Source organism: Neofelis nebulosa, chromosome 6, assembly GCF_028018385.1.
Source record: "Neofelis nebulosa isolate mNeoNeb1 chromosome 6, mNeoNeb1.pri, whole genome shotgun sequence".
NCBI lineage: Eukaryota > Metazoa > Chordata > Mammalia > Carnivora > Felidae > Neofelis > Neofelis nebulosa.
Genome location: NC_080787.1, coordinates 153,214,918 through 153,228,283, shown reverse-complemented (window position 1 = coordinate 153,228,283; position 13,366 = coordinate 153,214,918). Strand labels below are relative to the sequence as shown.

Here is a 13,366-nt window from a genome sequence, read left to right as displayed (position 1 = left end):
TACCGGGAATGGGCTCACTCGATTGTGGAGGCTGACATGTCCCTATATCAACAGTCGGCAAACGGGAGACCCAGGAGAGACAGTGGTGTAAGTTTCGGTCCAAGAGCCAGCAGGCCCCCGACTCAGGAAGAGCCATGTTTTAGTTCAAGTCCAAAGGCAGGAAGAAGACAGATGCTTGAAAGCTTGAAAGCGTCAGGTAGGTGGTAGTACCCCTTCCTTCAGGGAGGGTCAGCCCTTTTATTCTATTCGGGACTCGATTTTGGACGAGGCCCACCCACATTAAGGGGGGTAATGCGCTTTATTCTCTACCTGTTCAAATGTTAATCTCATCCTCCTGACACCCCCAGGATAATCTTTGGCCAAATACTTGGGCACCCAGGGGCCCAGTCAAGCTGACACAGAAAATTAACCATCACAGATGATTAGCAAATGGTAGGACCATTTGCTATAATAATAAGGAAAAATAGAGAAGGAGCTGTTCGTTTTAATGGGTGGTTCAGGGGGAAAAAATGATGTGTTCAGCTGTGGACTTGTTAGCTGAGTTTCTGTGCAAGTGGAAATAACATTTCAAGCAGAGAGTGGGCAGCGGGCACGTTAGCCTGAAGCTTGGAAGGGAAGTCTGGCGTGGAGTTAAAAAGGAGCTGTCATCTGGGTATAAACGACATTCTCCGCCTACGTTGGCGGGTCTCTGACGATCATCTCTGACCACCCCCCCCCCCCCCAGTTTTGTTCATCCTGCAGCCAGTCAGTCACCCATCCAGGTTTCCCCCCACCCGTGGGATCTCAGATGACTCTGCCCTTCACGCAGCCGTGGTCCGAGCGACGTTCCCGGCTGGTTCCCGGAGACTTGCCCGCACCTCGTCCAGCTCTTCCCTGGTCAGAGGCAGTTACCACGCAGAGAAACACCTTCTAGCTAAAACCCTTTCGTGGTCCCATTGCACTTAGGACAGAACAAGATGCAGCCGGCCACGGTCCCCGCTGGTTCCCACCACGTGGCCTTCCAGTGCCTTCTGAAGGAGCAGACCCACCGCAGGCTCTGGGTCTGCTCACGCGGGGTCTGCTGTGTTTGTGTTTTGTTTGATACTCGGTCTTTGCGTAGACGCCTGTTTTCACTTTTCTCAGCGTAGACGACCGCTAACTCGCCTGTTGGGTTTTGGCTTTGCTGACACTCGCAGGGGTGCCCCTGTCTTCCCGCTCCCCGTTCTCCAGATGACCCGCTATGCAGAGTCCTAACAACTGCGTTTGCATACGTAACTTGTAGTCATTTGTTCAGCGATGTTCCTGGAGCGGAATGTTAGCGCCACGAGGCTGGCGTGCCTCTCACTCACCGCTGCTTTCCAGGGTTTATTTCACAGCCTGAGCGATTACCGCATCTCTCTCGAACACACGGATGTGCAAGGAGAATGACGCGTAACATGCCGATCGCGTCGGGGGCTGGCACCCCGCTGGGAGGAACGGTCAACGCGTTCAGTGATGGACCAGCATCCAGAGCATTCTCTTCTGGCAGCCACAAGTGCTCCGGTCGCTGGTGGGAAGCTTCCCTCAAGGCTACCATTTTCTGAGCCATTTGGCTTGTTGAGTGTGAATTAGCTCACTGTATCTTCTCGCTAGAGAAACGGAAGCATTCGTTTCAGGACTGTTGTTGTAACGTTAAACAGTTCCCATTAATCTGGAATGTGTACGTGTGGCCCGACGCACGTATATGTCCGTAAAGATTCACGAGTAACGTGAGTTGTTTCATGCGACGAACTTCAGTCCGCTGCCGTGCACCGCTTTCGCCAGCCCCGCGGTGAGCACCTCTCACATCATGAACTGCAGCGTGAGAGAAACGAGAAAATGTGCACTTGCAGTACTGGGAAGGGGACAGTGATGTGCAAGTGTCTGGTGGCTCCACGCTGAGAGCCGGGTGCCGGCCCCTCCTGGAGCAGCGTCTGCGTCCCCCGGGGAACTCACCCCCGCTGCCTTCACCTTCTTGGGTCTTGAAGATGTGGGTAAGAGTTTGGAACAGCATTTCTTGGATCCAGAACGTGGCTGATCAGGACAGTGGCCCTGCAGGGCTGTGGGCTGTGCCCGTGTACACACTTTATTTAATGACCTGTCGTATGTGGGGGGCCAGAGCAGCGGCCCCTCCTTCCCGAGTAGGGGTGCTATTGTGTGCGGAGTGGGTAAGGCACTCCCCTGCCCTCCGGGGCCTACAAGCCAGCAGGCCACACCTGCCAAGACAGCTGTGGCCATACAGGGTGACCCAGGACACCACAGAGGTGAACAGGGCTGGGGGATTCACCCCCTAGACTTTTGTCTGGGGACAGGAAGCCGGGAGGGAGTTGGCCAGATCGAAGGCACAGCATACACCCTGGAGAAACCCTGCTTGGGGGAAAGGGAGGAGGTGAGGAGCAGGGGTGGGCAGGCAAGGAGGGGTGCACTGGGGCCACAACAGGGCAGGGGGCTCGGGAACCATTTTACGGGGCCTTGGGCTTTGTCCTGAGGACAACGGGGTCCTCGAGGATTATAAGGCTTGGATGTCGGCGTTGTTCTGGTCACGCTGTGGAGAACGGGTTGAGACGGGGTTACGAGATGCAGAGTCGGGGGCTCCCGTCTGCGGCAACTGGGAGACACGTGGCAGGTGCAGAGGATGATGGAAACAAGGACACGACGGAGAAGAGGCCGAGTCCACGTGGGAACGAAAGGGAAAGACCCCCAATAGCTGAGTCACGGGCGGAAGGTGTGCCTGGCTGTTGCCGTCAGAGGAGCCGGCAGCGGGGAGCCGGGAGAAGGAGCCGGTGTGGCCCTGGGGACCGCGCCACCTGCCGCGCACCGGGTGCCCCATCGACAGGTGCTGCTACAGGCTTCTGGAGGTCGGGGACACAGGTCAGCCGGACACCGTCCGGAGCTAGCAGTGTGGATGGTCGCTAACGCCACGCGGCAGGAAGTGGTTCCCACGGCAGGGCCGAAGCAACCCCCGCCCTCCTGGATCGTGCAGCTGTGACCCCGGTGGCCTGTGCCCTCACCCCAGCTGGGGGCGGCGAAGCCCCGTGAGGCCGCACTTGGCAGCTGGAGACATTTTCTCGTTGGTCGGGGAGCTCCGCCTTCAGCTCTGGAACGTTACTAGAAACCTCTCCACAACTGAGCCAGTTAGCGAGGCAGCAGATGCCGTGACAGTGACGTCACTGCATTGGCCGGGCCGTGAGTGACAGGCGGCTCCAAACGGGGGAGATTCTGTGCAAATTCCCCGGGGAAGAATCGCCCGGCCTCCTGCCCCTGGTGCTCGCCTCGACGTGGAGCTAAGCAGGTGGTTTCTGCGTAGGTCTGACTTGCCAGGTGAAACTCCTCAGGTCCCCCAGTCCCCACGCGTGTGGGCGTGAGGAGCGTTTGGACGGGCCACCCCTGTGAATTGCGGGGGATTCACGGGCATAAAGATACTCTCTTGTCTGCTCGTCCAAAATGCCACGCAGATTCCCCACGAACGGCGACGTCCTCTGGTGCATGATAGAGACGCGTCTTAGTTTTGTCCTTCCACATGGTGGTGAGAATCCGCATTGAGCGAGGGGAGAGTTCCTTGCGGGGGCCTGAGTGGTGCTAGTCAGTCACGGGAGGCAGGCTGAGGTCCTGACCCCTCGGCTGCGCAAACCAGCTGAGTCGCTTTTGGCCGAGACGTGTCTCAGCGGCAGTACGGTCAGTGGACCTTATTTTTTATGCCTTTTATTTTTGTGGGCCTTCTGCCCAACTTTGCTAAGGCCAATTTAGCTGCTGTTTGGGGACGCACAGACGAGGAGCCTAGCGGGCGTGGTGGGAGTTTCGAGCTGGTGGGCATGCTGTGTTCTCAGGGAAGGCGAAACGGCACGTTGAATCCGCCAGCCACAGCCCGTCAAGGAGCCGTTGGGGTGGATATTAAGGGCAGAGACGTTTCTTTTTAAGCTCCGTCACTTCAGAACGGCGGGGGCCATGTCATGAACCATCGGGGTCCGCCTTAGACATCCGTGGCCACAGATCTGGAGAGAGGTTCCGGTTTAGGAACCCGGAGGACAGCGGTCGGACACAGGAACAGTGAATCTTTGTGGCTTTGCACTTAAGCCGCGTGGCGCTGGTACATGGCTTACGTTCTCCCGGTTTTAGGTTTCTTTCGCAGAGGCCCTACCCACGGTTCGAGGAGGTCAGAGCTTCTCAAAATGACAGAAAGAGAGACTCCGGGAAAAAAAACGCACGGAAGCAAGACTGACGACGACGGGAGTCGCGTTCTTAGCGGCCCGCGCTGCCGGCTCCCGGGCACGAAGACAGAGCAGAGCGTGTGCGTTTGGCCGGGGCGGTCGGCCGTGTGGTCCAGCTGCCCCCACCGCCCTTGGCTTCCAGCTAGTGGCGCGTCTGATCTGGGCTTCGCTCAGGCCCGGCAGACCCGCAGCAGAACAGGTGGCCAACCTTGCCCGCTCGCCACCCGTTGGAGACGGCGGTCCCTATATTAAGTAAATGAGCCCGGGGTGCTGGATTAGGTCAGTCCCTAAAAGTGGTTCTGATTTGGCCTCGCTGCACGGGAACGGCGTGTTGCTGCCGCCCGGGGAGAACCAGCCCGAATGTTGACAAACCCCACTGGGAGGTGTGCTCTCTGGCACGTGGGGGAGTGAGACTGTCCACGCTCCAGGAGGAGGAGCGGGCGACTCCCGGCCCTAAACCCATTTCTCACCGAGGCAGGATGCTTTCTCGCTTCCGGCAAGCTTTCTCGAAATTCTACGGGGCGCTGTTAGTAAGTACCTTTGCTGCTTCTTTACAAACTGCTTCGGAGCACGCCGTGTTGTCCCATCTGGGAGCCACACTGGCCAGTCCCTTAGGTAATTGTATTTCAAAGTCACCCATGACATTGCTAACCTTTCCCCCTCGCTTCCTGATACTTAATATGAGACCCGGAGTGTGATTTTTTTTTTTTAACTTTCACTTTTGTCATTTGTTTTTCTTCGTTTAGGTGCAAACTCGTCCCGCTTGGCTGCTGTTTTTGTTTATATGTTGACTCGCGAGGGGGTCCTGTTGCCCAGCGGCTGCTCTCTGGCAGACGTTATTTGATCTCGCCGTTGAGACTGCAGAACCTCGCTCGCTCTTGGGCCCCTGCTCGAGCTCTGGTCTCTGGGGGCAGCGGTTTCTTTTCCGCAAGGGGCGAGTTTAGGTTATCTAGAGCTGGAGGCACAAGGTAGGAGGCTGAGTGGCGTTCAGTCCTTTTAGGTCTCTGCCGATTTTTTTAATTTATTTTTTAACGTTTGTTTATTTTTGAGAGAGGGCGAGCGCACGTGCGTGTATAAGCAGGGGAGGGGCAGAGAGAGAGGGAGACACAGAATTCGAAGCAGGCTCCAGGCTCCGAGCTGTCAGCACAGAGCCCAACGCGGGGCTCGAACTCCTGAACTGTGAGATCATGACCTGAGCTGAAGTTGGATGCTCAACCGACTGAGCCACCCCGGGTGCCCCTCTGCTTATTTTAGACCACTTTGTCCTCCCAGCCCTCCTCCCCTGAGCCAGCAGGTGCCAGCAGGTGAGGGTGAGGTGGGAGGTGAGGTCTTGGATCTGGACTTGCTCTGTGGGGCATTGGCACAAGCACCCCCATGCCTGGCTCACCTTTGTCTCCCCCTGGGAATCCCGTTTGACAGAACAGTGTCTTTGTTAATTTGTGGTCCACTCTCCCAACAGGATTCCCTGTCCTGTTACTGGTCCTGTGTAAGAGGTTGACTTTAATTGGTCTGTGGATATTCACTGAGCATCATGGGTAGCTGCCCAGCGAGGGGGGGCGGGGTGTGTGCCCTGGCCAGCTTCCTCCTAGCCTTCTGTGATTCGTAATATTCCGTTCTAATCTTTGGATAAACAAGTAAATGCCTGGATAAAGAAATGCCTGGGGCACCCGGGTGGCTCAGCTGGTTAAGCATCCGTCGTTGGTTCAGTCCATGATCTCACGATTGGTGAGTTCGAGCCCCACGTCGGGCTCTGTGCTGACGGCTCGGAGCCTGGAGCCCGCTTCGGATTCTGTGTCTCCCTCTGTCTCTGTGCCCCTCCCGGACTCATGCTCTGTCTCTCAAAAATAAATAAACGTTAAAAAAGATTTTTTTTTTTAAAGAAAGAAACGCCTGAAACATACTCAGCACTGTTATTTGGAATATGCCTTTGCCTCAACCCCACGGGGCCTGCAGTCCCTTTGAAGATTTAGACCGGAGTCCTTAGATCGTGTCAGGGCCTGGGGTGCCGTGCACACTGTGGTACTAAACGGGGAGCGCACAGTATGTGGTATAAACTGGGTGCAGTGGTGAAGAAAGTGTCTTGGAGGCGGTCAGACCCCACTGGCCCCTGCGAGGACGCAGACTTGGCAGGGGGTGCCCGGCTGGGATGCAGGAGCGGTTGTTGGGGGGCCTGGTGGGCCTTGCCAGGGTTTGTGAGGAGAGACCGGCCCCTGGAAGTCCTTGTGGAGTCACAGGTGAGGGAGGCCTGAGCTGCAGGAGCCGCGAAAGGGAAGGGAGGTCCCCCCGCCGCCCCCGCGCTCTGAGCCGGGACGCGAGCCCCAGACGGCGCCCGTCTCACCTGTTTGCCCTTTGCTGGTTTCCGCCCGTCATGCGTCCCAGACATTTGTATGGATCTGGACAGAGCGCGGGTTTCCCAAGCTGAACCACCCGGGCCCAAATCTTCTAGAACCTGAAGGATCTTTGAGAGGTTTCACTTTTGTTCTCGCGTGGCGAACCCGCAACGGGAACCGTAGGAACCGTGTGCGGTTGGCACTCACGCGTGCCACACACTGTTTATGACCCAGCTAGCCAAGAATCTATTTAAAGCTTTCACTTAATTAACGTTCCTTATAAAACATAGAGATGTCAGTGCCAGGCAACAACCCTCGTGAACGTGCGTGCGCGGCAGGAGCACTCGGAGGTCTCCGTCCCCGGGGACTTCCCTGAAGAACGGAAACAGATAGGTCCGCCTTCGGTGCAAGCACACGTCGCTTGTATTTGTACACGTGGTCACTTGCGTCTGAAACTAGACCCTTCCAGAGGACCAACGCTCATTAGGCGGCCTGTCTGTGTGTTTCGCAGGCGAGGAGCCCGAGGCCATCTGGAGGAGGTGAGTTGCCCGGTTCCCCGGGTGGTGGTGAAGCCGGGGGTGTGACCGCGCGGGCCAGCTGCCGAGCAGAGGCCCCACGCCGCCCTCCCCAGGGAGGGGACGTTCGCCTCATGCGTGGACAGGACGGCCGTGTGGCGCCGTGTGGGGGACCCCGGCCTGGAAGTGGACGAGTGGGGGTCACGGTGCTCTGTCTGTTAAGGATCCTTACGACTATATAAAGCAGTTCGTGGCCACCAGGACGTAATTCTGGCCGCAACATCCGCGTCTGATTTCTTGATGTCTGCCGGGAATCCCGTCTGGCTCTCTGAGCCGACGGGCGTGTATTTCTGCGGCCGGGACGCTCCGTGCCGAGGAACAGGCAGATTCGCCGCCATTCTGCAGGATGGAAAGGGCCAGTTTGCTGAGTCGTTGCTCTAGTGGGTTCTCTCCGGGTATGTCGACACCTTTCCGCGCCGAAGTGGGATCCGCACTGGATGCAAACGACAGACGTGACCGAGTGCACGGGCTCGTGTGTCCAAGCCGCAGAGGCACACGGCTCCCTGCCCTCACCCTCCTCCCTCCAGTCCTCACCGTGCCCCTTCCCGGACAGCCCCCTCCCGGCCATCGGCACCCCTCCCCGGGGAGGGACGCAGTCAGGACTCCTGGGCGCCTGCCGGCAAGGTCGGGGGCCTCAGAGCGGCTGTCGGTTCCACCTCAGCATCTGGTGAGTCCCTATCATGGTACCTCTCTCTGTGGGGCGATGGCAGGTGGACGCCCACTGTCCCAGCGAAGCGCACGGGGATGCTGGGCTCAGCCCCTTGTGGCTACCACCGGCAGCCCTGTTCAGACTCAACAGACGTTTGCCTGTGATGACGCCATCCTCGGTTACCCACGCCTGTCCTCTGGGGTTCCTCCGGCCGGCCCAGGGTGCGTCAGCTGCACAGGGCCAGCGGGGGCCGCAGGTCTGAGGGCACAGCCGGAAGGAACAATGCACAGTGAGGCTGGCCGGGCTCAGCCTCGCCTCCCCTCCCCTCCGCCTCCCTGTTCCTGTGTCCAGGCACACGGTTTCGGTCTTCCCTCTCGGACTGAGGGGACACACGCGCCCACAGCAGGTATGGCGGGCACCTGGCCCCCAGGTTCCTCTCCGGGTGAATCCAGACGCCTCCTGTCGGAGGCAAGAGAACCAGCCTCTCCATGGAAGCGGAGAAACTGTGTATCCACGCCCCAGCGGGGGGCACGCGGGGCTGCTGGTGCGCAAGGCCGCTGCAGGGGCGGCTTGGGCCGAGGGGCCCGGTTCCGCACCGTGTGCAGGGAGGGGAGCGTGCGGCGGGTGCTGGATGACAGGGGAGGGGGAGTCTCCACTGCGAGACGACCGTGTGGAGCGCGAGCACCTGTGTTGTCGCTGATGTTGGAGCAGCTCCTCGGGGCCGTGTTCGGATGCCGGGCGCCGCTGAAAGCCGCCGTCATCGCTCAGGGAGTGACGGGCCCGGCTGCTCCGATGAGTGACCTGCTCTGAGCAGGGGAGGCAGTGCCCACAGGAGGGCAGGGGCGGGCAGCGTCGGTGCACGGGGGTCTGGGGTGGGCGGGAAAGTGTGCTGTCGGGGCCCCCGGCTCCCTGTGGCCAGTCCTGAGCCGGGGCTGCGCGATTGATGACGCCTGTGGCCGGGCCTTCTCCATCCGTCAGTCACACGTGGTAAGTCCCGTGGGTTTGAGTGTCTTTCTTGCTCTTCGGCCTCCACCTTCAAGCCCTTACCTGCTCACTCAGGATTACGTCCAGGTTCTCTTCCTGCTCGAGACTCTTGGGGCTGTGGGCGACGTGCGTGCAGGTGCGTGTAGGTGTGCGTGTTAGTACAGATGTGCGTGTGTACAACAGGTGTGTGCGGGCGTGTGCAGGGGCTGACTCATGTCTCCAGCTCGGAGGACCCCCTCATCGCCACGCTGGTCCGATTCCTCTCCGCCTTTCAGTCTGGATCTGGGAAATGGAGGCGTTGTTGTGGCTCTTTGGGGATTAAGCTCCCGATTTCCCATTAGAAGATGCCAGCCCCGTTTTAAGTGCATTACACGTTAATAACCCACTTAACCCACAGAAGTCGTAGGAGGCTGGTGCATTGGTTACCCCACTTTACATAGGCGGGAAGTGAGCATGAGCAGGTCGCGTGTTTATAGGCGTGCACGCTGGTGTGTATAGAAACCATTGCTAAGCTGCCTGTCACGTTAGTGCCGCACAGCTAACCCGGGGCACTTCCTAGAGCCTGGAAGACTTGTGACTCCAGCCGCGCGTCGTTTCCCCCGTCCGCCCACGAACGTTCCGTGCGCGGAAGCGGTGCTGCGTGCCCCTCGCTCAGACCCCAGCCGGGGGTGACGTGTTGCTTCACGGTCCTGGTCTTTGCTAAGTGGCTGTCAGTGGACCTGGGGAAGATAGCGTCGTGTGGGTTCCTCATCACCAGTCCCTTAGGAGTTACCGTCCTCGAAGGCGTGGCTCTGGCGGTAGGGTGTCCTCCGCGGGCGAGGGGGGTGGCCAGAGTGGGGCCGGCACGGGCAGGGGGTCAGAGAAGACTTCCGGGCAGTGGCTCTCTGCCGCCCCCAGGTCTAGCCCCCGTGTCCCGGTGTTCACAGCACGTGTGCCCACGGCCGAACCTGGCACCTTCCAATCCCCCCGAAGACTCACCTGCACACGGGCCTCAGTGACTGCGGGAGCCTTGCCCGAGACTTTGGGCAGAGGAGAGCGAGGGCAGCAGCCGTGTCCCAGGAAGCCCAGGGACCCCTGCCCCGCCTTCTGCCCTCAGAGACCCCCATCAGCTGCACCCCAGCCAGAGCCTCCACTGTCCTTTGTCCCGGCATCACCCCCACCCCCCCATCCCGCTCTGGCCAGGTGGGGGGGCCGAGCTAGCGAGGAAGCCCCGCTCACAGAGGCCGCCCCCGTGGCAGGCGGGTGTTCTGGAGGCCTTGGTGTCGCTACTGTATCTGGGGCTCGTTCCTGCTGCGCAGGGCTCAGCAGTCTCTCCCCGCGGCTCACACCGTCTGGAGGGACGCTGCCGAGGGCCCATCTCCCGCGTCTGTGCTCCGATGGGACAGAAACCTTCTGTGACCTTTCACGTGGTGCCGGGTCCGCTGGCCTCTGCTGCTTGCCGGCGATCCTGCCCCTTCCTCAAACGTTCCCAAACTCAGTGTGTCTGAATGTTCTCGGCTGGCCCTTCAGCCCAGAAAGTCAAAGTTTAGCAAGACACATGTGGGCGGCTCACGGTGATGGGATTTGCGTGATCCAGACGATCCGGTAAACTGGCTGAGTGGAGAAATAAATACGGTGAAGCAGACAGACGCCGACGGAGAAACACGTGCTTCTAACAAACCCCTTTCCCTCCGGAACCCCCACCCCCACCCCCCGCCACCCCTTCGGCTTCATGGGTGGGAAATCCCGCGGCTGGCCCCCGACCCCGCGGCCACGACACGGGCGCCCGCGGAAGCCGCTTGCGGCCGAGGCTTCCACACGGCACCCCTGCCCGCGGGATTCCGGGGCTTTCCACCGTCGGGCTTGTGGGCACCCGGCTCTCAGGATGCTGCCCCGCTTTATTTCCCTGTCCCGATGGCCGTGCCCGCCGCTCCTGCGCGTACGGGGCCCTCACCGGCCACCGCTGCTCTTGTCACCGTCGTGGACGCGGAGGCGAGCGCTGAAGACACGATGCGGCCGAGTGTGCTGTTCCCACGGCCCGGGAAGCGGTGGCAGGAACGAGGCAGGCGCGGAGTGTGGGCTCGCGTCCTCTCCTCCATGTGACCGGCTGGCACGAACGTGTCCCGGGGCCCCTGTCGCCCTGACTCGGTCCTTCCACGCCTTTACTGGGCCGCATTCTCCTCTTTCTCCTTCTGCCTGCCAACGGAGGACATGGAGCGATGCCCCCGTGTGCGCGCACGCCCCCGGGGCCCTTGGGGGGGCTGTCAGGACAGCCGGTGTGCACGGGCACCAGAGGGAGGCCTGGGTGCTGCCTCAGGACCCCTCGGTGTGGTGAGGTCCCGCCCGGCACAGTTGGAAGCAGTGGACTAGATGTGGGGACGCACAGAGGAGTGTGATCCGGCCGGCAGTCAAGGCGGTCTTCATGGAGGAGGTGACAAGTCTCACAGGATAAACAGGAGGAGCCAAGTGAGCGGAAGAGGGGAGGGCACAAGCGAAAGGCAGGCCATGCGATGCCATAGGGGACACAGTCTGTAGGCAGGGGACAGACTCCTGTGGCCGTTGCAGGGCTTGCCGGGTTGAGTTTCTGTGGCGGGTCCTAGCATAGCACTGCGGGTTCGGCCCTGGCCCCTCTGCGTCCTTCTCCGAGATCATCTGGAAGCATCTCCCCACCTGCACGTGAAGCCGATAAGAAGCTCGGGAATGCGTCGAGGGACGAGGACAGCCGCCTCCGCCAGGCTCGGGAATGCATCGAGGGACGAGGACAGCCAGGCATCCCGCGGCAGGAGAGGTGGGCGTGGCTTGGTGGTGCCCCCACGCATCCCCACCCCTAGTGACCAGCCCCGGCTGTGACTGTCGTCGCAGTGATGGGGGCCAGCAGGACCGGCCATGCCCCTGTCCCTGGTGTCCGGGCCTGATGAAGCTCGCCCGCCTGTGTCTGGTCTGAGAGGGCACCGAGTCTCTCCGGCCGTGTGCTGCCCTCGGCCCCTGGACCCGAGGTGTGAGGTGGAGACACCGAAGCTCCTCGCGCACGCTAGCCGGCCCGTGTCACCTGACCGCGTCTGTCGGTGTCGCTCTCGGAGTCTGGTGGTGCCGTCCCAGCAGCATCCGGACCCGGGCTGCGAGCCCACGGTTCCCTCCCGGGCTCCCGGCTTGGGGCTGGTTTCTCAGTCCCAGACGGTCACCTTGGCCAGGAGAAACCAGGTCCACAGAAGCGTGAGGACCCGAAGCGATGATGCGCAGAGGCGGTCCCCACAGAAGTTGGGCTGCAGGAGGGGCTACGAGGCCGTCGGTTCGAGCCCATGGGTCTCCTCCAGTCCCGGATGAACCTGCGCTCCCAGCAGCCTGTGTCGGCACAGGAGACCCTGTCCATGCTCCCAGGGAGCTTAGGGCGGGAAGGACAGGGACAGAAGTGCCCGGTGGGGCCCCTAACCACAGACGTCCCAGTGCTGCTGTGCTCCTGGCCCCGGACACTCGTGCCGCGTGCGTCCAGGCCCCCTCTGCGTCTCCACAGCACGCAGCACCGCCCGGCGCGTGGGGGACGAGGCGCCCTGGCACCCGCTGTTTGCATCGGGATGGCCCTGGTGGGGGGAGGTGGCACCCCTCCTCCCCTCTGGGTGTCCACGAGCCATCTGCCCCCACGGGCTTCTCTTTGTCTCCATGTTTCTTAGCCACCCAGATACAGCTCTTCAGACTTGATGACATTCTGTTCCTATCGAGTAGAAAGAGGTAGAAAGAGCACCACCTTGTGAACAGTTAGGTCCAGGCTTTCTCTCAGGAAACACGCTGAGTTGTTTGGGGAACAGGTCAGGCTCATGCTGGGAGGTAAACCCGCTGAGGGGGCATCCGAGGGGGCGGTGCCCGCCGAGACCCCACCCCTCCTGGGAGGGCAGGGGCTAAGCCTGTTCCCTGACCCCCGTCCCCGCTGCAGCCAGATGACAGGCTGAGCTAACAGACTCGCTTCATACTGTAGGTTCTCACAGGACAGAGTCCAGGGCGGAATCGGGGCATCGCCAGCCTTTGCTGCACCTGCTGTGTTCCCGGCCTCGATGCGGGAGCAGCTGGGGAGAAGGGTCGCTCTGCCGCTGGATGGCGCCACAGGGGTCTGGCAGCCCTGAAGGACTGGCCCCCAGGAAGCCCCCTCCCACCTGCCACCTTGCGCCTACGGGCCAGCCAGTTCCCTCACCACCCCGCGCCCACCATCCGAGCTGTGGATTTTGGCCCCCGAAGGTGTTAAGCGTCCGGAGTGCGTTCTTCTCCCACAGTCTCCGTCTGATACATGCTCTGGTGGCATTTGTGCGCGGGCAGTGATCTGGGGACATCGATTTCCCAGGCAGAGGAGCGCTGTGGGAAAAAGGGACGTTTGCTGATTAGTGGAGGGAAGTGTTGTAAGCCCCCGTTCTTAGGTGAATCATTAATTACAAATGAAATCTGACATTATGTGACCACATAATTAATAAGGTAAATCTAAAACTAATAATTTAAACTAATGAGATAATTTTGAACATTTCAGATGTCTGGAACGGAGGGAATGAGGTCTATAGATTATAACTGACTCTTGAAGCATTTTCTCTCTCGTTTACTCATTGCCGGATTGGGAGGGAATGGTCATCGTTCTTGCCTTTTCAAGACTTTCTTCTAATTAAG

At 60.2% G+C, this 13,366-nt stretch overlaps 1 protein-coding gene across 5 annotated transcripts in view; it reads left to right on the top strand.

Moving 5' to 3' along the window:
• RPS6KA2 (ribosomal protein S6 kinase A2) overlaps positions 1-13,366 on the top strand; it is a 354,515-nt gene that overhangs the window by 121,649 nt on the left and 219,500 nt on the right. The window contains exon 1 of one of the 5 annotated variants that reach the window (XM_058735874.1): positions 4,121-4,735. The exons of the other annotated variants lie outside the window; for them this stretch is intronic. Coding sequence (XP_058591857.1) covers positions 4,685-4,735 — 51 coding nt within the window. The 5' untranslated portion in view covers positions 4,121-4,684. Of the gene's footprint in view, positions 1-4,120; positions 4,736-13,366 lie in introns of those variants that run through there. 5 annotated transcript variants of the gene reach the window in all.